This window comes from Procambarus clarkii, chromosome 41 (assembly GCF_040958095.1).
Source record: "Procambarus clarkii isolate CNS0578487 chromosome 41, FALCON_Pclarkii_2.0, whole genome shotgun sequence".
NCBI lineage: Eukaryota > Metazoa > Arthropoda > Malacostraca > Decapoda > Cambaridae > Procambarus > Procambarus clarkii.
The window spans coordinates 5,209,900-5,233,364 of NC_091190.1; the positions used below are offsets into that span (position 1 = coordinate 5,209,900).

Below are 23,465 nucleotides of genomic sequence, written 5' to 3' on the forward strand. Positions count from 1 at the left end.
GTCCATTGTTCCTTCAGCATGGACAGAGGACTTCGCACCTCGTGTCCATACACCAGCTGGAAAGGTGAGAAACCTAACGATTGTACCACCACGTTACGTATGGCAAACAACGCGGGGTATACTGCCTCATCCCACTCAGCCCCCTGTTCTGCGCAGAACACTCTCAGCACGGTCTTCAAGGTGGAGTGAAATCTTTCGATCGCCCCGTCTCGGGGCGCTCGCTCGTAAAAGGGGCCTCGTAGCCTGGTGGATAGCGTGCAGGACTCGTAATTCTGTGGCGCGGGTTCGATTCCCGCACGAGGCAGAAACAAATGGGCAAAGTTTCTTTCACCCTGAATGCCCCTGTTACCTAGCAGTAAACAGGTACCTGGGTGTTAGTCAGCTGTCACGGGCTGCTTCCTGGGGGTGGAGGCCTGGTCAAGGACCTGGGCCGCGGGGACACTTAAAGCCCCGAAATCAACTCAAGATAACCTCAAGATAACCCCTTGCGACTGCAGGTCGGTAGGGCGACGACCGAATCTGAGTCTCTCCCCAATCTGTCACCGTCTGTCGGAACCACTTAGACTGGAATATACTTCTGCAGTCTGTCTGAATTTCTCTGGGCATCCCCACCCAAGAGAAAAATCTTTGTAGTTGCCCGGCTACTTCTTTCGACGTCAAACGTCGCATCGGGACGGCTTCTGGAAATCTGGTGGACACACACATTATCGTCATCAGGTAGGTATTCCCTCGCTTCGTCCTTGGCAACGGACCCACCCCGTCGACCAACAGATGCTCGAATGCAGGCCCAAACGCCGGAACAGGGATCAATGGGGCCTTCGGTATCGCGGATTGGCTCTTCCCTGCCCTCTGGCACGGTAAGCACGTCTTACAATAACGCCTCACCTCGGCGTCCATACCTGGCCAGTAGAAATGATCCCTGATCCTTCGCAGCATCTTGGTCACCCCCAGGTGACCTGCAGAGTCCACGGAGTGCGATAGGTCCAACACAGCCGCTCTGCACTGGGCCGGGAACACTACCTGGTGCCTCGTACTTAGAGACTCTTCTCCGGCCTCCATCCTCACAGGCCTCCACTGTCTCATCAGCATGCCGTCCTGTATGTATAAATGAGTAGCCTTCTCAGGACCAACACGTCCTCCTTTGGCCTCACGAATCAATTTGGGGAACTCCATCTGCTGCAACTCTCCAAGACGAGTGCGGTCTACCCCTAGAGAACTGGTGAGGGTCACCTGCAACTCACCATTCGGGCTGCCTTCGCCCTCCGCTCGTTCTCCGGGTCCCATGAAGAGGTGATCGATTCCCAGGCTGTCGGACGTCTCCTCAGCCCCATCAGATCCACAACCTCCTTGTTCTTCGCGCTGTCTCGGCCTCACAGCACAAACTGGGAACGCCACCGGGGCGATTCCCTTCTCGTCCCCACAGGCGTCTAACGCTCCGCCCGTCTCCTTATATTGCTCTAGGCACTCCTCGCCTTTCACGAGATTCGGGAGGACACATCCTCCACATGCGTCATTTCCCAAGATGACCTGTGCCTCCATCTTGGGCATTGATGCACAGACCCCCACCACAAGGGTCTGGCAGCCATAATCAGAATTCAGAGTCACCTGGTGTAGGGGCATCCTCACTGGGCCTCCCACAGTACTCACACTTGCCACCCCCACACTGGTACTCCCGTAACCCTAGGGGAACAGGGTTTCACTCACCAGGGTAAAATCGGCCCCAGTGTCTCTTAATATCTTCACCGGGATGAGGGTCTGCTTCCCCATCCTTACGGTTCCCTGACACACGAATGGGTGAACTCTCTTCTCCCCACTCAGTACAGGTTCATCCCGCACCCTCTCGGCCATCTGGTCCTCGAACCTCACTAAAGCAACGTTCCCCCGCTGCTTAGGGCGTCTGCATTCCCGCGCGACGTGTCCGAATATTCCGCAATTGTAACAGTGTATCTTCCTCGTCGGAGACCATCCGCCACCGCTCGCCTTAGCACTGCCTCCAGAGGCCGTCGCTCCCTGTGTCTTTCTCGCACCATTTGTCGACTCCTTTGTTGCAGCAACAGCTCCTGAGCTCTCAGCTTGGTACTTCTTTATCGGCTCCAAAGCACCCTTCGATCCTCTGTGGTCCCCACTCGAGAGGTAGGACTTGGGGGAACTCGCTCCTGTCCTCCATCTATCCGTCCTCCTATAATTTCTACTGTTTCCGGAGTATACGGGTGGTCGGTGCTGTCCCTCTCGGCGTGGGCGTAAGGCTTCTTCCAGCATGTCGGCTCTGTCGGCTGTGGCCCTCAGGTCCTTTATGTCCGCCTCCTTTACTCTCACCCTGATCTCAGGCGAGAGCACGGACATAAACTTTTCCATGACCATTAGCCCCTTGACCTCTTCAACCGACCTCGCTCCTTCAGAGTCCAGCCACTTAAGGAACTTTCTCTCCATGTCCCTCGCCGTCTCCGCATATGATTTTCCTGGCAAACGGGTACATTCCCTGAACCTCTTCCTGTAACATTCCGGCGTGAGCTTGAAAGAATGGAGCACAGCTCTCTTTACCGCATCGTAGTTGGTGTATTCTTGGAAGTCGAGCATATTGTAGGCTTCACGAGCTTCACCGGTGAGCCTACCTTGAACTAGCTCTGCCCACTCCGCCCTCAGCCACCTCTTCAAAGCAGCAACCCTTTCGAAGTGGTCGAAGAAACTTTCGGCTTCATTTGGTACAAAGACCGGCAGATCTCGCTCCCTCACTCGTCGGTCTTCCTGTTGCGGCGGAGCAGGTGCACCTAGTCCTAGTTCAGCTCGCTTCAGTTCCACCTCCTTGTTAGCTTCTATCTCCTGCTGTCTCATCCTAGCTTCTCGCTCGTGTTCTTCCCTGCGCAGCTGTGCTTCTCGGTCCTCACGCTTCAGCTGTGCTTCAGCTTCTCGCTCTTCTCTGCGCTGCTGTGCCTCTCGCTCCTCACGCTTCAGCTGTGCTTCTGCTTCTCGCTCTTCTTTGCGTTGCTGTGCCTCTTCTCTCCTCAGCTGCGCTTCTCGCTCTTCTCTGCGCTGCTGTGCTTCCAGCTGCAGCTTCATTATCTCCAGCTTAACGCTGTGCCTGCTGCTGCTGGATCCCCTGCTGCTCCCACCAATGCTCAGGTGTTCTCCCACACTGGCAGGTGTTCGTGGCCGTTCCTCCCCCAAAGCTTCGTCTCGTGCCCTGAGCTGTGCCATGATCTCCAGTCTTCTCTCTCCCACTCTGGGAGATCTCAGCTTTATTCCAAAATGGTCTGCTATTGCCTGTAATTGTGCCTTGGTGCATTCCTCCAGCACCTGTTCATCTCTAGTGTCAATGAACCTTGTTACTTTATCATCCTCCATCTTGTGCTATGAGTGATAACCTGAACCTGATACCTAATACCACTGCCAACTACCACAACTGCAACCTTTATTTCCATCGTGATCCTGGCATGGTCGCCAATGTTGGGGTTTATCTCGGTGAGCAACCGTATCAGTACTTAATCCTGGCAAGGTCGCCAATGTTGGGGATTTCAACTCGGTGAGCAACCGTATCAGTACTTAATCCTGGCAAGGTCGCCAATGATGGGGATGATCTCTCGGGGGGGGGGGGGGGGGTGTGAGCAACAGTTATTCTCAAGGTCACTCACCGTAGCCCTGCGGGTCTTCACTCTATCCTCGCGGCGCCACTGTACGCCAGGAGAGTATCCCAGTCAATCCCAACCGGCCTCTGATTGAGAAGGAGTGGGAACACAACTCGTTCACTTAACTGTTATGTGCCCGCCCCAACAATAGGGCTCTACTATTAACCACAAGGTCGCCAACTGGTGTTTTCGGTGTCCAGTAACACATCAGTGGATTTGCTGAGTTGTGGTAACCGTGGCAAGGGCACACAATAGATCAGGATATCAGGCAGGTATTTACTTCTATCACTCTCTGCTTTCAGGTATTATATAGCCACAAGATAAATGGAGGGGATGATATAAACACAAATGCATTTTGTATTTTTACTTAAAACTCATTTGAAGACATCACAAGGTCATATCAATAAACAATCAGCTGATCCGGGCGGGAGTCGTTCGTTCCCACGTATAATATGCACTCACTAAGTCGGCAACACTCCCCCTCTCGTCAAAGTCATAATCAGCTGGGCGACTTCCCCCGCGCGAATGTTTATTGCTTGTTTCTCTGGCGTCACGCGCACTGTTTCTTTAAGTTCTCAAAGATCACTAGAAGTTCGAACACTCGATATTTGCGACAATAGCACGTATTACTTCGCTACACTGATCTCGGGCTCAAACAATCATTTCTACAATAAATGCGACAATAATTCACTGTCATGGTATTACACACTGCCCTTCATTTAATGATAACTTATGAAGTATTTAACACTGGAGTTCTCAGTATTTCCTTTCGTGGGCGATAACACAATTAATCACTGCACACATGAATGATTATTCAATGCACGAACATAGACATATATAATATAGATAAATCAGACATCAATAAATGGTAATAACATAGTTACTGGGCACATAGCCTAACTCTCAACACTGGCATAATTATATATATTTTATCTCATTATATGATCACATTACAGTCTCATGAAAGACATTCTCAACACAGAAAATTCATCAATAACTCCGGGTGCCTGTACACACCAATAATAAACATAAATATCGTGAGTACTCTTGATAGTACTACTCTGCACACTGGTGCCTTACTGTGACATAGGTGAGCCTTGCTCACGACATACAAAATCCTCAGGCTAAATAATATAGCTGAATAATATAGCTGACTAAAGGGGAATTGGGAGGGAAACTAGAACCACCTACTTCCACCTATCCTCCGATGAGAGTTGAGTTGTAGCTCCTGGTCCTGGCTCCTGCCTCGTGTCGGGAACGCCCCCACACACACACTGTCGTGTCCTCCGGGAACTCAATCAATGTCCCACCGTAAGCGCGTCGTCTCTGTGCCTTCTCCCAGCAGGTCCGTGCTCCTCCTCGACTTCTTGTGGGGTTGGAGTCGGTCTCCTGGCCGTCAACTTCTCCCAGCTACGGCTGCCCGCCTATGTCTCGGCTGCAGTCGTTCGGATTACCAAATAGTTCTCTTCTTCCTCTGCTACCCAGTGCCTCTGTTCAGCCACTATGCCGTCACGAATGGGTGAACTGCCTCAGACGTCGCCTACGTCACTGCACAGACTTCACTTCTTCTTGCACAGTACCTGTCCTGGAGCACTTGTTGCTCAATATCCGTCGATTCCCTCTCTGGTTCAACACATGAACGAAGGAAGACCTCACAGAGTACTGGCAGACTTCAGGTGACACGTAAAATCCACGGGAGCGGGAAACAACTGTCAAAATGACAGGACCAATCTTCGCACGTCCAACCTCCTTGACGTGTCGTGTCTGACTGATGGCGCCAACGCGGCATGCTGACCGGACCCCCTTTCCTTCGTGACGTCACATTCGCCACGGGAGGTTTTCATTGGCTCCCTGTGCCACATTGCTGTCGGTGACCAATCCGGTGTCACTGACGTCACACAGTTTTGGCGGGGAAACAGGAGAGCCAGCGCCATCTTGGCTTCCCAAAGGGCCTAAACCACAGGCCAAAATACTATTGTTTTATAAATTTCTCGGCACTCCGAGAACACTCCACTCTCCCACATATATCAAATTGATGCCTGCGACGTAGAGAACGCTTGGGTAAAGTGGACATGACTCTTACTGCAGGCGTGGGAGAAATATAAGGGGGGGAACACCGTCACAATATTAATAACAATAATTTATTTAGGAAAAGTACATACATAGATGCAGTTACAAACATTCTGATTGATTTAACGATAGAGCTAGTACATACAATACCTAAAGCCACTAGTACTGCATAAGGTTTCGGGCAAGGTCATGTGGGGAAAAACACTTAGACTAAAACTTAATAGTAATTAAGCTTAAAGTATAAATTGTGTTGAATGAAATAAAAGATAAAAAAAGGGAGGGAACATGGTAGAAAATAGCCAATATACAAGTTAGTCAACAAACAGCATTGTTTAAAAATAGTAAGACATGGGTTGACATTTAGGGGAAAGGTAGGTTACATGGAGTTAATTAGGTAGTACTTAGTTTTCATCTTAAACTGGTTGAGAGAGGTGCAGCCTATGACATGATGGGAAGGTCATTCCACATTCTGGGTCCCTTGATTTGTAGAGCATTTCTAGTTTGATTAAGTCGTACTCTTGGAATATCAAATAGGTATTTGTTTCTGGTGTGGTGCCCATGGGTTCTGTTACAACCTTCGAAGAAGCTTATAAGGTCAGGATTGACATTACAATTCAGAGTTTTTAAATATATAGAGGGCATATGAGAGGATGTGCAGTGACTTAATATCTAACATATTCAGAGATTTGAGTAAGGGTACCGAGTGCTGTCTCGGGCCTGAGTTAGATATTGTTCTAATAGAAGCTTTGTGTTGGGTAATTAGAGGACGTAAAGGATTTTGGGTTACCTTGAGGTTACCTTGAGGTGCTTCCGGGGCTTAGCGTCCCCGCGGCCCGGTCGTCGACCAGGCTTCCTGGTTGCCGGACTGATCAACCAGGCTGTTGGACGCGGCTGCTCGCAGCCTGACGTATGAGTCACAGCCTGGTTGATCAGGTATCCTTTGGAGGTGCTTATCCATAGTAGTAGTAGAACCCCAAGCACAAATACCGTAGTTGAGATAAGGATAGATGAGAGAGTAATAGAGCGTCACCAGGGCAGGGCGAGGTACATAATATCTGATCTTAGAAAGAATGCCAACAGTTTTAGAAACATTTTTTTGCTATATATAGAATGTGTCCCTGGAAATTCAGTTTGTTATCGATGGGGATACCAAGGAATTTACCATCAACTTTACTACTGAATTGTGTATTGTTTATTCTTAGATTAATTGTATTTGAGGATTTATTAGAAAACAAAATATAGAAAGTTTTGTCAATGTTAAGGGTGAGTTTGTTAGCAGTTAGCCAAAGATGGACATTATTTAGTTCAGTATTCACTGTGACATTTAGAGCAAGCGGGTCAGGACTGGAGAAAATTAAAGTTGTGTCATCAGCAAATAAGATTGGTTTGAGGTGTTGAGAGGCATGTGGAGGGTCATTAATGTAGATGAGAAAGAGGAGAGGGCCACGTATGCTGCCCTGTGGAACAACAATGTTTATGGGTAGTGTAGGAGAAATGGAATTACTCACAGAAACATATTTATTATGGTGCTGTTTACATACTTAAGCTATACATAGCGCCCTCGTGCAGGTTGACGCCGGAGATGAGGTCGACCTTGTTGTATATACCTTGCTGAAGCAGGTGGGCAGGGTGGGCAGGCAGGAAGTCCCGGTCTACTCGCGGCAGCATTACAGATGGCCAGTCATACCATTTCTATTCAACACCGAAAAATATAAAAAACATAATCAAACATATTAATAAGATCTTGCTATAACTATGTTATAGTAAGTCAATAACTATGACTATTCATAGTTAATAACTATGAAAGTGTTAAACCTCTCCTTGCAAGATGACCAGTGGGACCAAGCAACGCTCCCAGTTAGACTCGGGGTATAGGTATTCGCAAGGCGACACAGTTAGCATTGCCGGCATTCTTATCCTCGACCAGTGCTACAAGTGAATTAGTGAATGAAATACTGCCAGAATACCTAAAGAACTCCATTGGGATTCGTGATCCCAAATTTGTGGAAGGAGCTGGTCAGTAGGACACTCTTGCCAATTCACACACTCGACCAACATTTCCAAACGACGGCAAACCGGCCAATTGGGATAGCCCCATAGTGGAGAACATCGCCAAACCATTGCTGGAGGCAGCTTCGGAGAAAGACAGAGCGCGTCTCCTAGCTGTGCAAGCCTACCATACCGGGGACTTCCTGTTGGCAGTCCCTAATTCCGCCTTGGGCACCCGCCTGGACTATCGGGCCTTTATTATTGGTGCTGCCCTGCGCCTTGCCGCCCCTATCTCTACTGAACATCGGTGTATTTCCGGCAATGAACGAGCAGAACAAAACGGCAGCCATGGTCTCATCTGTCGTAAAACGCAGGGAAAGAATGCCAGACATGAAGCAGTCATTGACATCAAGAGAAGTTTGGCTACAGCTGGGTGTCCAGCACAAAGGGAAACTCAGTTGTACAGACCTGACAACAGCCAAAAACGCCCAAATGGAGTCACCCTGCAGCCATGGAGGGAAGGTAAACAGGTCGTATGGGATTACACGTGTGCGTCTACATTGGCTGATACCTATCTACGTTACAGCTCAGCGGAGGGAGGTGGGGCAGTCACCTTCAGGGAGACCCAGAAAATCAACAAGTACAGAGACCTAGAACGTTGTTACAGGTTCGTGCCGATAGGCTCTGAGACTCTGGGCGCCTGGGGTAAATGTGCACTTAAAGGAGGTTCAAGTTCTTAAAGGAGGTGGGCGAGGAACTCATTGGGAAAACTAGAGACCCAAGAGCGGCCACTTTCTTGTTCAGGCACGTCAGTGTCGCAGTTCAGAGGGGAAATGCATGCTGTATCCTGGGTACGCACCCAACCTCCGAGCAGCTGGACGAGGTCTTCAAACACTGATTGTTATATTGTTATATATATATGTGTTCTCTGTAATATATATATATATATATATATATATATATATATATATATATATATATATATAAATATGTATATATATATATATATATATATATATATATATATATATATATAAATATGTATATATATATATATATATATATATATATATATATATATATATATATATATATATATATATATAAATATGTATATATATATATATATATATATATATATATATATATATATATATATATATATATATATATATATATATATATATATATATACGGGGTACCACCACTGGTGCAATTATAGGGACCCACAGCCTCAGAGAAGAGAACACAAAGCATTCAGGGAAAAACTTGCCATTTAACTCTGAATACGAAAGAGTGTTCGCTTCTCCTACCACCCCCCTTTTTTTTTATTATGGTGTACACTTTATTATGCAAGGTTATACAGTTACATATCTGATTTTATACAAAAAATGAACATTAAGAGGACACAAGAAAAAGTTTGCTTCCTAGAGGCTGTAGATTTCCTCGAACTCCTTCGACGCCGGGCAGGAACCGAGGATGCAGCGAGCATTCCCCCTCTGGATCGCGACACTGAGGCGCTGAAAGAGAAAACTTGCCGCTCTAGGGTCTCTTTTGGTGTCAATGTGCTTGGAACCAAGATCCTTAAGAAACCTTCTTGCACTCTCACCCCATGGGCCTAGGGTCTCAGACCCTATTGGAATGAAGTTGTACCGTTGATCTAATTGCCTGTACTTGACTGACTTTTGTTTTTCTCTGTATGTCGCTGCGGCTCCTGCTGTGCCAGCAGAGAGAGTGATGTATGTCATTGCCAGGGTGGATACGCAAGTATAGTCCCATGCCAACTGCCTGCCACCCTTCCTCGGACGCAGTGTGATTCCGTCTTGTCGGCCGGCAAATCTAACAGAGCCACGGTTCAGTAGGTTGCGGGGCTCTCTCTCCGCTGGACACTGAGCAGAGGCAAGGCTTCTTTTAATGATGTTGTTGACTTCGTCGTGTCTAGTGTGCCAACCACCCGATTTTCCACAGTGCAGGCGATGCAATCCATATTCGACAGCATCTGCCTCGCCGCAAATACACCTGTGAACAAGTGTGGATAGGGGCAGCAAGGCGGAGAGCAACTGCAATACGGAGCTCCTGTGGATCAAGATGTGTGCCTGTCGCAGACATGGGGACTGCCAGAAGGAAGTCCCCTGCATGGGGAGCCTGCACAGCTGTGAGGCGTGCACGATCACTGGGGGTTGTTGCTGCCTCCAGCAAAGCTGTGGCTTCTTTGTCTACAATGGGGCTGTCCCAACTAGATTGCTTCTTGGCTTTCGGTATGGCTGGTCCGAGTGCTGGGTCTGCCATGGCACCCCATTTCGTGTCGCATTCCGTGTAGTGGGGGTCTTGTATCCCCGCTACATCACTCAGGGTGTCAGGTAGAATTTCCTTAACCAGGTCATGTGATGCTGAGGAGGAAGACAGGAAGGCTGGGACAGCAATTTGGGTGGCGGTGCGGACACCCAAGCCACCGAGCCTGACAGGAAGAGTGGCTTGTTTCCACTGGCATTAGTTGAGGGAGAGGTTAACAACTATATATATATATATATATATATATATATATATATATATATATATATATATATATATATATATATATATATATATATATATATATATATATATATAGATATATATATATATATATATATATATATATATATATATATATATATATATATATATATATATATATATATGTATATATATATTTGTGTCTTGGGCACTAGTCCAACTTCAGAAGAATTCGAAGAAGTGTTTGACTTGCTACAATGATCGAACCCGTCTGTGACATTCATCAATGTTTCCCATTGTTGTGTTTTTCAAGAGATCCATAACCTTTAAGCATCTTTTTGCATTATTATTTTTGTATCAACCCATGTATATCTTGTAACCATCAAATGCATAATAAAGCACAAAAAATAAAAAAGGAAGGGGGTGGTAGGAGAAAAGCACACAGAAACTGTATTGGAGGGGATCTAAACATTCCCTCTAATGCGTTATGCGTGGTTTCCTCCGAGGCTATGGGTCCCCCTTCTTCCAGCTAGAGGTGGTACTCCCTTCCATATTTTATGTATATATATATATACATATATATATATTGTGACGATAATCTCCTTCAAGAGATTGAGCCTGCTCTTCCCTCCAAAATTCGTCGCTATACATCTATATAAAACTAATATGGAAGAAATATCCAACAAATACAACTCTAAGGTTTGCCAGAGCGCAAAATGTATGCAGCCAGGAACACCTGCTCCACCTCGAACCACCAAACTACCTGTGCGTCGCCTGCTCATCGCTGATTGGCTGCGTGTCCAGTTGCACCTGCCCTCCACCCACCACACTACCTGATGTCTGGGTCCACCACGACCTCAGCCCTCAGAATATCCAGTGCTTTCAACAAGTTAACACGTCTCGTTGGTAGACTAAGCTGTGGCTTACGTGTACTAAGAGAGGGTGCAGCTTAAAGCCAATATTCCGGCACCCATATTTACATTGTTTGTTATACACTTGTTATTACTCACTTGTCTTAACGTAACTTTTCATTTTGTCATTTGATTATTCTTATTATTTTGATTGATTGATTTTATGTTCCACTTTGTACGTCCATTTTATTCATGTTTTGCTTTTCTAACGTAATTAAAATCTCATTGTTAAATTTACTTGTGTTTTGTGTGTCTTCCCATTACCTTACCACAGACGAAGTTCCAGATTTTCTATTTTTTGTTTCTATATGTGACGAGGCCATACCCCTAGCTTTTGAACAGCCGAACACCAACGCGTTACCGTCACAATATATATATATATATATATATATATATATATATATACTATATATATATATATATATATACTATATATATATATATATATATATATATATATACTATATGTATGTATGTTGTTACGATAATATCCTTCAAGAGAGATTAGGCCTGCTCTTTCCTACCATCAAGCTACTTCAGTACATCTAAAACATCTAAATACTACAAGCAAGTGGAGTAAATATTGATTCAAATATGTTTTGCCAGGCGCAAACGTATCACACTCGCTCTCCAATTGTATAAAATTCAATTTTAATCCGATTTACTTTGGGTTTGTTTCAAACTGCGCGCCATGAGGTTCTCTTTCTCACCACTAGGCTGCATGGTACAATAAGTTCATGAAAGGTGTGGACCACTTCGATCAAATGGTATTACCATTTTACCAGGAAAACTCACAAGTGGACTAAAAAGATAACGTTTTATTTCCTGCAAATGGCATTGCATAATGCCTTAGTTTTGTACAAATACAACACAACTGATCAAAAAAAGCAAATATTGCTACAGTTCCACGAGGTGGCAATTTGGGCCCTATTGTGCTCGGACCCGGAAGATTGGCCTCAAACAGCAACAGTATCTCAACACTTGCGGCACGCTCCAGACATAAATGATGACACAGGTCCTGCCTATGCTGACGCCATGCAAACTCCCAGACCATCTGGTGTGAGGCGGCCCTTGTTCACTTCAACACCTCAAGCTGAAGCAGCAACCGAATCAGAACTCGAGATGTCTGGCACACTGCCATTTGACGAGACGGTTCTGTCAGATGACTCTGACTCAAATGTTGAACCTCCAGCGATTCAGTTGGTTCTGAAAATCGCATGAACTACAAACTGAAACGAGTATTTTGATACCAGAATGAAGACTGTATCACATAAACTGCCGTAAGTAGACTCGAACCTTCATAGATTTTTTTTTGGGTGTAGCGTGTGTCTGCATGAGTGTCCCAAACGGATTGCAGGTGGGTGACTTTAGCCGTTTATACTGGTAATGCTTCCCCCATATCATATATTATATGCATATGTGTTTAAGGAATTTTATTCCGATCAATGTACAACCAAAAATAACTGTGTGCAACAATTATAAACTTGACAAACATAACAACAGTAAAAACATTTCGTGTGTGTTTGACGCTCACTGATATGTTCCAACGTTGTTTTATATTTGGTGCTATTCTATCTTACGCTTTGTTGATCTTATTTACCTACGGGCTCATAGAACATTCTATTGCGAACACATTGGCATAAAAATGAATGACGTACATAGAATAATAATGTCAGGACAGTGAAATAAGTATAAACTTTCAAAGCGCTGTATCGCACATGTGTTGTCCAGTCACAAATACTGGGTAACAGTTCCACCACTCCCCACACTCTTGCGGGTGGGCCGCGACCATTATTCTACGTTTATATTCATATCACTGTGTTGGGAATTTCATTGCGAGTCCACTGATACCAAAATTAACGCTGTAGAACAAGTGTGGAGGTGATAACAATCCCAAGAGTAAAAACATTTTGTTGCTGTTGGGCGCTCACGGCGAGTCATCTACGTAGTTATTTATTTGGTGCTGGTATCCCTATACCTTTCGTGATCTTTATTGCTGATGTTCTTCTAGAGAATTTTATTGTGAACACGGTGGTACCAAAATGAAAACCGTAGCTCGAGAACTAAGGTCAGGAGAGTAAAAAGAGTATACACATTTTTGTTTTGACGCTTAAGCGACAAAAACGCCATGCACAAGTACCACTTTTTTTTAACCTTACCCGGGCGCGCAAAAGTGATATTATTAATTGGCTGTTGATTGCTGGTGTTGACTTCTTGATGTGTAGTGCCTTGCAGATGTTAAGCCTCCTGCTATCGCTGTATCTATCGATGATTTCTGTGTTGTTTGTTAAGACTTCTCTGGTGATGGTCAGGTTGGGGGAAGAGATTATATGTTCCTTAATGGAGCCCTGTTGCTTATGCATTGTTAATTGCCTGGAAAGAGATGTTGTTGTCTTGCCTATATACTGAGTTCTTTGGGGCTTACATTCTCCAAGTGGGCATTTAAAGGCATAGACGACGTTGGTCTCTTTTAAAGCGTTCTGCTTTGTGTCTGGAGACTTTTTCATGAGTAGATTGGCCGTTTTTTTGGTTTTATAGTAAACCGTCAATTGTATATTCTGATTTTTGTCTGTAGGGATAACGTTCCAATTAACATTATCTTTCAGGACCCTTTCCTCCATTTTATGTGCTATGGAAAAGAAGTTCCTGTAAAATAGCTTAATAGGGGGTACAGGTGTTGTGTTAGTTGTCTCTTCAGAGGTTGCATGGCATTTCACCTTCCTTTTTATTATGTCTTAAATGAAACCATTGGAGAAACTGTTGTTGACTAGGACCTGCCTTATCCTACAGAGTTCTTCATCGGCTTGCTTCCATCCTGAGCTGTGGTTGAGAGCACGGTCGACATAAGCGTTAACAACACTCCTCTTGTACCTGTCTGGGCAGTCACTGTTGGCATTCAGGCACATTCCTATGTTTGTTTCCTTAGTGTAGACTGCAGTGTGGAAATCTCCGCTCCTTTCCATGACTGTTACATCTAGAAAGGGCAGATTCCCATCCTTCTCCATCTCGTAAGTGAAACGCAGCACAGAATTCCGCTCAAATACCTCCTTCAGCTCCTGCATATGTCTGACATCAGGTATCTGTGTAAAAATGTCGTCAACATACCTGAATGGTCCCCAGGACAATATGCAACTGAAAACTCACACCCCAGAAGTGACTCGAACCCATACTCCCAGGAGCAACGCAACTGGTATGTACAAGACGCCTTAATCCACTTGACCATCACGACCGGACAAAATGAGGTGATAGCCGAGGCTATTTGAACCACCCCACCGCCGGCACTCGGATAGTAATCTTGGGGATAGCATTTTACCAAATCACCTCATTCTTTGGGGCACACGTGAGGAACACAAATGCGAACAAGCCTGAATGGTCCCCAGGACAATATGCAACTGAAAACTCATACCCCAGAAGTGACTTGAACCCATACTCCCAGGAGCAACGCAACTGGTATGTACAAGACGCCTTAATCCACTTGACCATCACGACCGGACAAAATGAGGTGATAGCCGAGGCTATTTGAACCACCCCACCGCCGGCACTCGGATAGTAATCTTGGGCATAGCATTTTACCAAATCACCTCATTCTTTGGGGCACACGTGAGGAACACAAATGCGAACAAGCGTGAATGGTCCCCAGGACAATATGCAACTGAAAACTCACACCCCAGAAGTGACTCGAACCCATACTCCCAGGAGCAAAACAACTGGTATGTACAAGACGCCTTAATCCACTTGACCATCACGACCGGACAAAATGAGGTGATACCCGAGGCTATTTGAACCACCCCACCGCCGGAACTCGGATAGTAATCTTGGGCATAGCATTTTACCAAATCACCTCATTCTTTGGGGCACACGTGAGGAACACAAATGCGAACAAGCCTGAATGGTCCCCAGGACAATATGCAACTGAAAACTCACACCCCAGAAGTGACTCGAACCCATACTCCCAGGAGCAACGCAACTGGTATTTACAAGACGCCTTAATCCACTTGACCATCACGACCGGACAAAATGAGGTGATAGCCAAGGCTATTTGAACCACCCCACCGCCGGCACTTGGATAGTAATCTTGGGCATAGCATTTTACCAAATCACGTCATTCTTTGGGGCACACGTGAGGAACACAAATGCGAACAAGCCTGAATGGTCCCCAGGACAATATGCAACTGAAAACTCACACCCCAGAAGTGACTCGAACCCATACTCCCAGGAGCAACGCAACTGGTATGTACAAGACGCCTTAATCCACTTGACCATCACGACCGGACAAAATGAGCTGATAGCCGAGGCTATTTGAACCACCCCACCTCCGGCACTCGGATAGTAATCTTGGGCATAGCATTTTACCAAATCACCTCATTCTTTGGGGCACACGTGAGGAACACAAATGCGAACAAGCCTGAATGGTCCCCAGGACAATATGCAACTGAAAACTCACACCCCAGAAGTGACTCGAACCCATACTCCCAGGAGCAACGCAACTGGTATGTACAAGACGCCTTAATCCACTTGACCATCATGACCGGACAAAATGAGGTGATAGCCGAGGCTATTTGAACCACCCCACCGCCGGCACTCGGATAGTAATCTTGGGCATAGCATTTTACCAAATCACCTCATTCTTTGGGGCACACATGAGGAACACAAATGCGAACAAGCCTGAATGGTCCCCAGGACAATATGCAACTGAAAACTCACACCCCAGAAGTGACTCGAACCCATACTCCCAGGAGCAACGCAACTGGTATGTACAAGACGTCTTAATCCACTTGACCATCACGACCGGACAAAATGAAATGATAGCCGAGGCTATTTGAACCACCCCACCGCCGGCACTCGGATAGTAATCTTGGGCATAGCATTTTACAAAATCACCTCATTCTTTGGGGCACACGTGAGGAACACAAATGCGAACAAGCCTGAATGGTCCCCAGGACAATATGCAACTGAAAACTCACACCCCAGAAGTGACTCGAACCCATACTCCCAGGAGCAACGCAACTGGTATGTACAAGACGCCTTAATCCACTTGACCATCACGACCGGACAAAATGAGCTGATAGCCGAGGCTATTTGAACCACCCCACCGCCGGCACTCGGATAATAATCTTGGGCATAGCATTTTACCAAATCACCTCATTCTTTGGGGCACACGTGAGGAACACAAATGCGAACAAGCCTGAATGGTCCCCAGGACAATATGCAACTGAAAACTCATACCCCAGAAGTGACTCGAACCCATACTCCCAGGAGCAACGCAACTGGTATGTACAAGACGCCTTAATCCACTTGAACATCACGACCGGACAAAATGAGGTGATAGCCGAGGCTATTTGAACCACCCCACCGCCGGCACTCGGATAGTAATCTTGGGCATAGCATTTTACCAAATCACCTCATTCTTTGGGGCACACGTGAGGAACACAAATGCGAACAAGCCTGAATGGTCCCCAGGACAATATGCAACTGAAAACTCATACCCCAGAAGTGACTCGAACCCATACTCCCAGGAGCAACGCAACTGGTATGTACAAGACGCCTTAATCCACTTGACCATCACGACCGGACAAAATGAGGTGATAGCCGAGGCTATTTGAACCACCCCACCGCCGGCACTCGGATAGTAATCTTGGGCATAGCATTTTACCAAATCACCTCATTCTTTGGGGCACACGTGAGGAACACAAATGCGAACAAGCCTGAATGGTCCCCAGGACAATATGCAACTGAAAACTCACACCCCAGAAGTGACTCGAACCCATACTCCCAGGAGCAACGCAACTGGTATGTACAAGACGCCTTAATCCACTTGACCATCACGACCGGACAAAATGAGGTGATAGCCGAGGCTATTTGAACCACCCTACCGCCGGCACTCGGATAGTAATCTTGGGCATAGCATTTTACCAAATCACCTCATTCTTTGGGGCACACGTGAGGAACACAAATGCGAACAAGCCTGAATGGTCCCCAGGACAATATGCAACTGAAAACTCACACCCCAGAAGTGACTCGAAAACCAGACTCCCAGGAGCAACGCAACTGGTATGTACAAGACGCCTTAATCCACTTGACCATCACGACCGGACAAAATGAGGTGATAGCCGAGGCTATTTGAACCACCCCACCGCCGGCACTCGGATAGTAATCTTGGGCATAGCATTTTACCAAATCACCTCATTCTTTGGGGCACACGTGAGGAACACAAATGCGAACAAGCCTGAATGGTCCCCAGGACAATATGCAACTGTAAACTCACACCCCAGAAGTGACTCGAACCCATACTCCCAGGAGCAACGCAACTGGTATGTACAAGACGCCTTAATCCACTTGACCATCACGACCGGACAAAATGAGGTGATAGCCGAGGCTATTTGAACCACCCCACTGCCGGCACTCGGATAGTAATCTTGGGCATAGCATTTTACCAAATCACCTCATTCTTTGGGGGACACATGAGGAACACAAATGCAAACAAGCCTGAATGGTCCCCAGGACAATATGCAACTGAAAACTCACACCCCAGAAGTGACTCGAACCCATACTCCCAGGAGCAACGCAACTGGTATGTACAAGACGCCTTAATCCACTTGACCATCACGACCGGACAAAATGAAATGATAGCCGAGGCTATTTGAACCACCCCACCGCCGGCACTCGGATAGTAATCTTGGGCATAGCATTTTACCAAATCACCTCATTCTTTGGGGCACACGTGAGGAACACAAATGCGAACAAGCCTGAATGGTCCCCAGGACAATATGCAACTGAAAAATCACACCCCAGAAGTGACTCGAACCCATACTCCCAGGAGCAACGCAACTGGTATGTACAAGACGCCTAATCCACTTGACCATCACGACCGGACAAAATGAGGTGATAGCCGAGGCTATTTGAACCACCCCACCGCCGGCACTCGGATAGTAATCTTGGGCATAGCATTTTACCAAATCACCTCATTCTTTGGGGCACACGTGAGGAACACAAATGCGAACAAGCCTGAATGGTCCCCAGGACAATATGCAACTGAAAACTCACACCCCAGAAGTGACTCGAACCCAGACTCCCAGGAGCAACGCAACTGGTATGTACAAGACGCCTTAATCCACTTGACCATCACGACCGGACAAAATGAGGTGATAGCCGAGGCTATTTGAACCACCCCACCGCCGGCACTCGGATAGTAATCTTGGGCATAGCATTTTACCAAATCACCTCATTCTTTGGGGCACACGTGAGGAACACAAATGCGAACAAGCCTGAATGGTCCCCAGGACAATATGCAACTGTAAACTCACACCCCAGAAGTGACTCGAACCCATACTCCCAGGAGCAACGCAACTGGTATGTACAAGATGCCTTAATCCACTTGACCATCACGACCGGACAAAATGAAATGATAGCCGAGGCTATTTGAACCACCCCACCGCCGGCACTCGGATAGTAATCTTGGGCATAGCATTTTACCAAATCACCTCATTCTTTGGGGCACACGTGAGGAACACAAATGCGAACAAGCCTGAATGGTCCCCAGGACAATATGCAACTGAAAACTCACACCCCAGAAGTGACTCGAACCCATACTCCCAGGAGCAACGCAACTGGTATGTACAAGACGCCTTAATCCACTTGACCATCACGACCGGACAAAATGAGGTGATAGCCGAGGCTATTTGAACCACCCCACCGCCGGCACTCGGATAGTAATCTTGGGCATAGCATTTTACCTAATCACCTCATTCTTTGGGGCACACGTGAGGAACACAAATGCGAACAAGCCTGAATGGTCCCCAGGACAATATGCAACTGAAAACTCACACCCCAGAAGTGACTCGAACCCATACTCCCAGGAGCAACGCAACTGGTATGTACAAGACGCCTTAATCCACTTGACCATCACGACCGGACAAAATGAGGTGATAGCCGAGGCTATTTGAACCACCCCACCGCCGGCACTCGGATAGTAATCTTGGGCATAGCATTTTACCAAATCACCTCATTCTTTGGGGCACACGTGAGGAACAAAAATGCGAACAAGCCTGAATGGTCCCCAGGACAATATGCAACTGAAAACTCATACCCCAGAAGTGACTCGAACCCATACTCCCAGGAGCAACGCAACTGGTATGTACAAGACGCCTTAATCCACTTGACCATCACGACCGGACAAAATGAAGGTGATAGCCGAGGCTATTTGAACCACCCCACCGCCGGCACTCGGATAGTAATCTTGGGCATAGCATTTTACCAAATCACCTCATTCTTTGGGGCACACGTGAGGAACACAAATGCGAACAAGCCTGAATGGTCCCCAGGACAATATGCAACTGAAAACTCACACCCCAGAAGTGACTCGAACCCATACTCCCAGGAGCAACGCAACTGGTATGTACAAGACGCCTTAATCCACTTGACCATCACGACCGGACAAAATGAGGTGATAGCCGAGGCTATTTGAACCACCCCACCGCCGGCACTCGGATAGTAATCTTGGGCATAGCATTTTACCAAATCACCTCATTCTTTGGGGCACACGTGAGGAACACAAATGCGAACAAGCCTGAATGGTCCCAAGGACAATATGCAACTGAAAACTCACACCCCAGAAGTGACTCGAACCCATACTCCCAGGAGCATCGCAACTGGTATGTACAAGACGCCTTAATCCACTTGACCATTACGACCGGAGAAAATGAGGTGATAGCCGAGGCTATTTGAACCACCCCACCGCCGGCACTCAGATAGTATTCTTGGGCATAGCATTTTACCAAATCATCTCATTCTTTGGGGCACACGTGAGGAACACAAATGCGAACAAGCCTGAATGGTCCCCAGGACAATATGCAACTGAAAACTCACACTCCAGAAGTGACTCGAACCCATACTCCCAGGAGCAACGCAACTGGTATGTACAAGACGCCTTAATCCACTTGACCATCACGACCGGACAAAATGAGGTGATAGCCGAGGCTATATGAACCACCCCACCGCCGGCACTCTGATAGTAATCTTGGCCATAGCATTTTACCAAATCACCTCATTCTTTGGGGCACACGTGAGGAACACAAATGCGAACAAGCCTGAATGGTCCCCAGGACAATATGCAACTGAAAACTCACACCCCAGAAGTGACTCGAACCCATACTCCCAGAAGCAACGCAACTGGTATGTACAAGACGCCTTAATCCACTTTACCATCACGACCGGACAAAATGAGGTGATAGCCGAGGCTATTTGAACCACCCCACCGCCGGCACTCGGATAGTAATCTTGGGCATATCATTTTACCAAATCACCTCATTCTTTGGGGCACACGTGAGGAACACAAATGCGAACAAGCCTGAATGGTCCCCAGGACAATATGCAACTGAAAACTCACACCCCAGAAGTGACTCGAACCCATACTCCCAGGAGCAACGCAACTGGTATGTACAAGACGCCTTAATCCACTTGACCATCACGACCGGACAAAATGAGGTGATAGCCGAGGCTATTTGAACCACCCCACCGCCGGCACTCGGATAGTAATCTTGGGCATAGCATTTTACCAAATCACCTCATTCTTTGGGGCACACGTGAGGAACACAAATGCGAACAAGCCTGAATGGTCCCCAGGACAATATGCAACTGAAAACTCACACCCCAGAAGTGACTCGAACCCATACTCCCAGGAGCAACGCAACTGGTATGTACAAGACGCCTTAATCCACTTGACCATCACGACCGGACAAAATGAAGTGATAGCCGAGGCTATTTGAACCACCCCACCGCCGGCTCTCGGATAGTAATCTTGGGCATAGCATTTTACCAAATCACCTCATTCTTTGGGGCACACGTGAGGAACACAAATGCGAACAAGCCTGAATGGTCCCCAGGACAATATGCAACTGAAAACTCACACCCCAGAAGTGACTCGAACCCATACTCCCAGGAGCAACGCAACTGGTATGTACAAGACGCCTTAATCCACTTGACCATCACGACCGGACAAAATGAAATGATAGCCGAGGCTATTTGAACCACCCCACCGCCGGCACTCGGATAGTAATCTTGGGCATAGCATTTTACCAAATCACCTCATTCTTTGGGGCACACGTGAGGAACACAAATGCGAACAAGCCTGAATGGTCCCCAGGACAATATGCAACTGAAAACTCACACCCCAGAAGTGACTCGAACCCATACTCCCAGGAGCAACACAACTGGTATGTACAAGACGCCTTAATCCACTTGACCATCACGACCGGACAAAATGAGGTGATAGCCGAGGCTATTTGAACCACCCCACCGCCGGCACTCGGATAGTAATCTTGGGCATAGCATTTTACCAAATCACCTCATTCTTTGGGGCATACGTGAGGAACACAAATGCGAACAAGCCTGAATGGTCCCCAGGACAATATGCAACTGAAGACTCATACCCCAGAAGTGACTCGAACCCATACTCCCAGGAGCAACGCAACTGGTATGTACAAGACGCCTTAATCCACTTGACCATTACGACCGGACAAAATGAGGTGATAGCCGAGGCTATTTGAACCACCCCACCGCCGGCACTCAGATAGTAATCTTGGGCATAGCATTTTACCAAATCATCTCATTCTTTGGGGCACACGTGAGGAACACAAATGCGAACAAGCCTGAATGGTCCCCAGGACAATATGCAACTGAAAACTCACACTCCAGAAGTGACTCGAACCCATACTCCCAGGAGCAACGCAACTGGTATGTACAAGACGCCTTAATCCACTTGACCATCACGACCGGACAAAATGAGGTGATAGCCGAGGCTATATGAACCACCCCTCCGCCGGCACTCGGATAGTAATCTTGGGCATAGCATTTTACCAAATCACCTCATTCTTTGGGGCACACGTGAGGAACACAAATGCGAACAAGCCTGAATGGTCCCCAGGACAATATGCAACTGAAAACTCACACCCCAGAAGTGACTCGAACCCATACTCCCAGAAGCAACGCAACTGGTATGTACAAGACGCCTTAATCCACTTTACCATCACGACCGGACAAAATGAGGTGATAGCCGAGGCTATTTGAACCACCCCACCGCCGGCACTCGGATAGTAATCTTGGGCATAGCATTTTACCAAATCACCTCATTCTTTGGGGCACACGTGAGGAACACAAATGCGAACAAGCCTGAATGGTCCCCAGGACAATATGCAACTGAAAACTCATACCCCAGAAGTGACTCGAACCCATACTCCCAGGAGCAACGCAACTGGTATGTACAAGACGCCTTAATCCACTTGACCATCACGACCGGACAAAATGAGGTGATAGCCGAGGCTATTTGAACCACCCCACCGCCGGCACTTGGATAGTAATCTTGGGCATAGCATTTTACCAAATCACCTCATTCTTTGGGGCACACGTGAGGAACACAAATGCGAACAAGCCTGAATGGTCCCCAGGACAATATGCAACTGAAAACTCACACCCCAGAAGTGACTCGCACCCATACTCCCAGGAGCAACGCAACTGGTATGTACAAGACGCCTAATCCACTTGACCATCACGACCGGACAAAATGAGGTGATAGCCGAGGCTATTTGAACCACCCCACCGCCGGCACTCGGATAGTAATCTTGGGCATAGCATTTTACCAAATCACCTCATTCTTTGGGGCACACGTGAGGAACACAAATGCGAACAAGCCTGAATGGTCCCCAGGACAATATGCAACTGAAAACTCATACCCCAGAAGTGACTCGAACCCATACTCCCAGGAGCAACGCAACTGGTATGTACAAGACGCCTTAATCCACTTGACCATCACGACCGGACAAAATGAGGTGATAGCCGAGGCTATTTGAACCACCCCACCGCCGGCACTCGGATAGTAATCTTGGGCATAGCATTTTACCAAATCACCTCATTCTTTGGGGCACACGTGAGGAACACAAATGCGAACAAGCCTGAATGGTCCCCAGGACAATATGCAACTGAAAACTCACACCCCAGAAGTGACTCGAACCCATACTCCCAGGAGCAACGCAACTGGTATGTACAAGACGCCTTAATCCACTTGACCATCACGACCGGACAAAATGAGGTGATAGCCGAGGCTATTTGAACCACCCCACCGCCGGCACTCGGATAGTAATCTTGGGCATAGCATTTTACCAAATCACCTCATTCTTTGGGGCACACGTGAGGAACACAAATGCGAACAAGCCTGAATGGTCCCAGGACAATATGCAACTGAAAACTCACACCCCAGAAGTGACTCGAACCCATACTCCCAGGAGCATCGCAACTGGTATGTACAAGACGCCTTAATCCACTTGACCATCACGACCGGACAAAATGAGGTGATAGCCGAGGCTATTTGAACCACCCCACCGCC

The 23,465-nt window shown here is 47.0% G+C and overlaps 1 protein-coding gene across 1 annotated transcript in view; it reads right to left on the minus strand.

The window, feature by feature from the left end:
* LOC123750444 (carboxylic ester hydrolase-like) overlaps positions 1-23,465 on the minus strand; it is a 252,174-nt gene that overhangs the window by 62,570 nt on the left and 166,139 nt on the right. Inside the window, exon 8 of the mRNA XM_069339084.1 lies at positions 7,235-7,385. Within this exon, the coding sequence (XP_069195185.1) occupies positions 7,235-7,385 (151 nt within the window). The remainder of the gene's footprint in view (positions 1-7,234; positions 7,386-23,465) is intronic.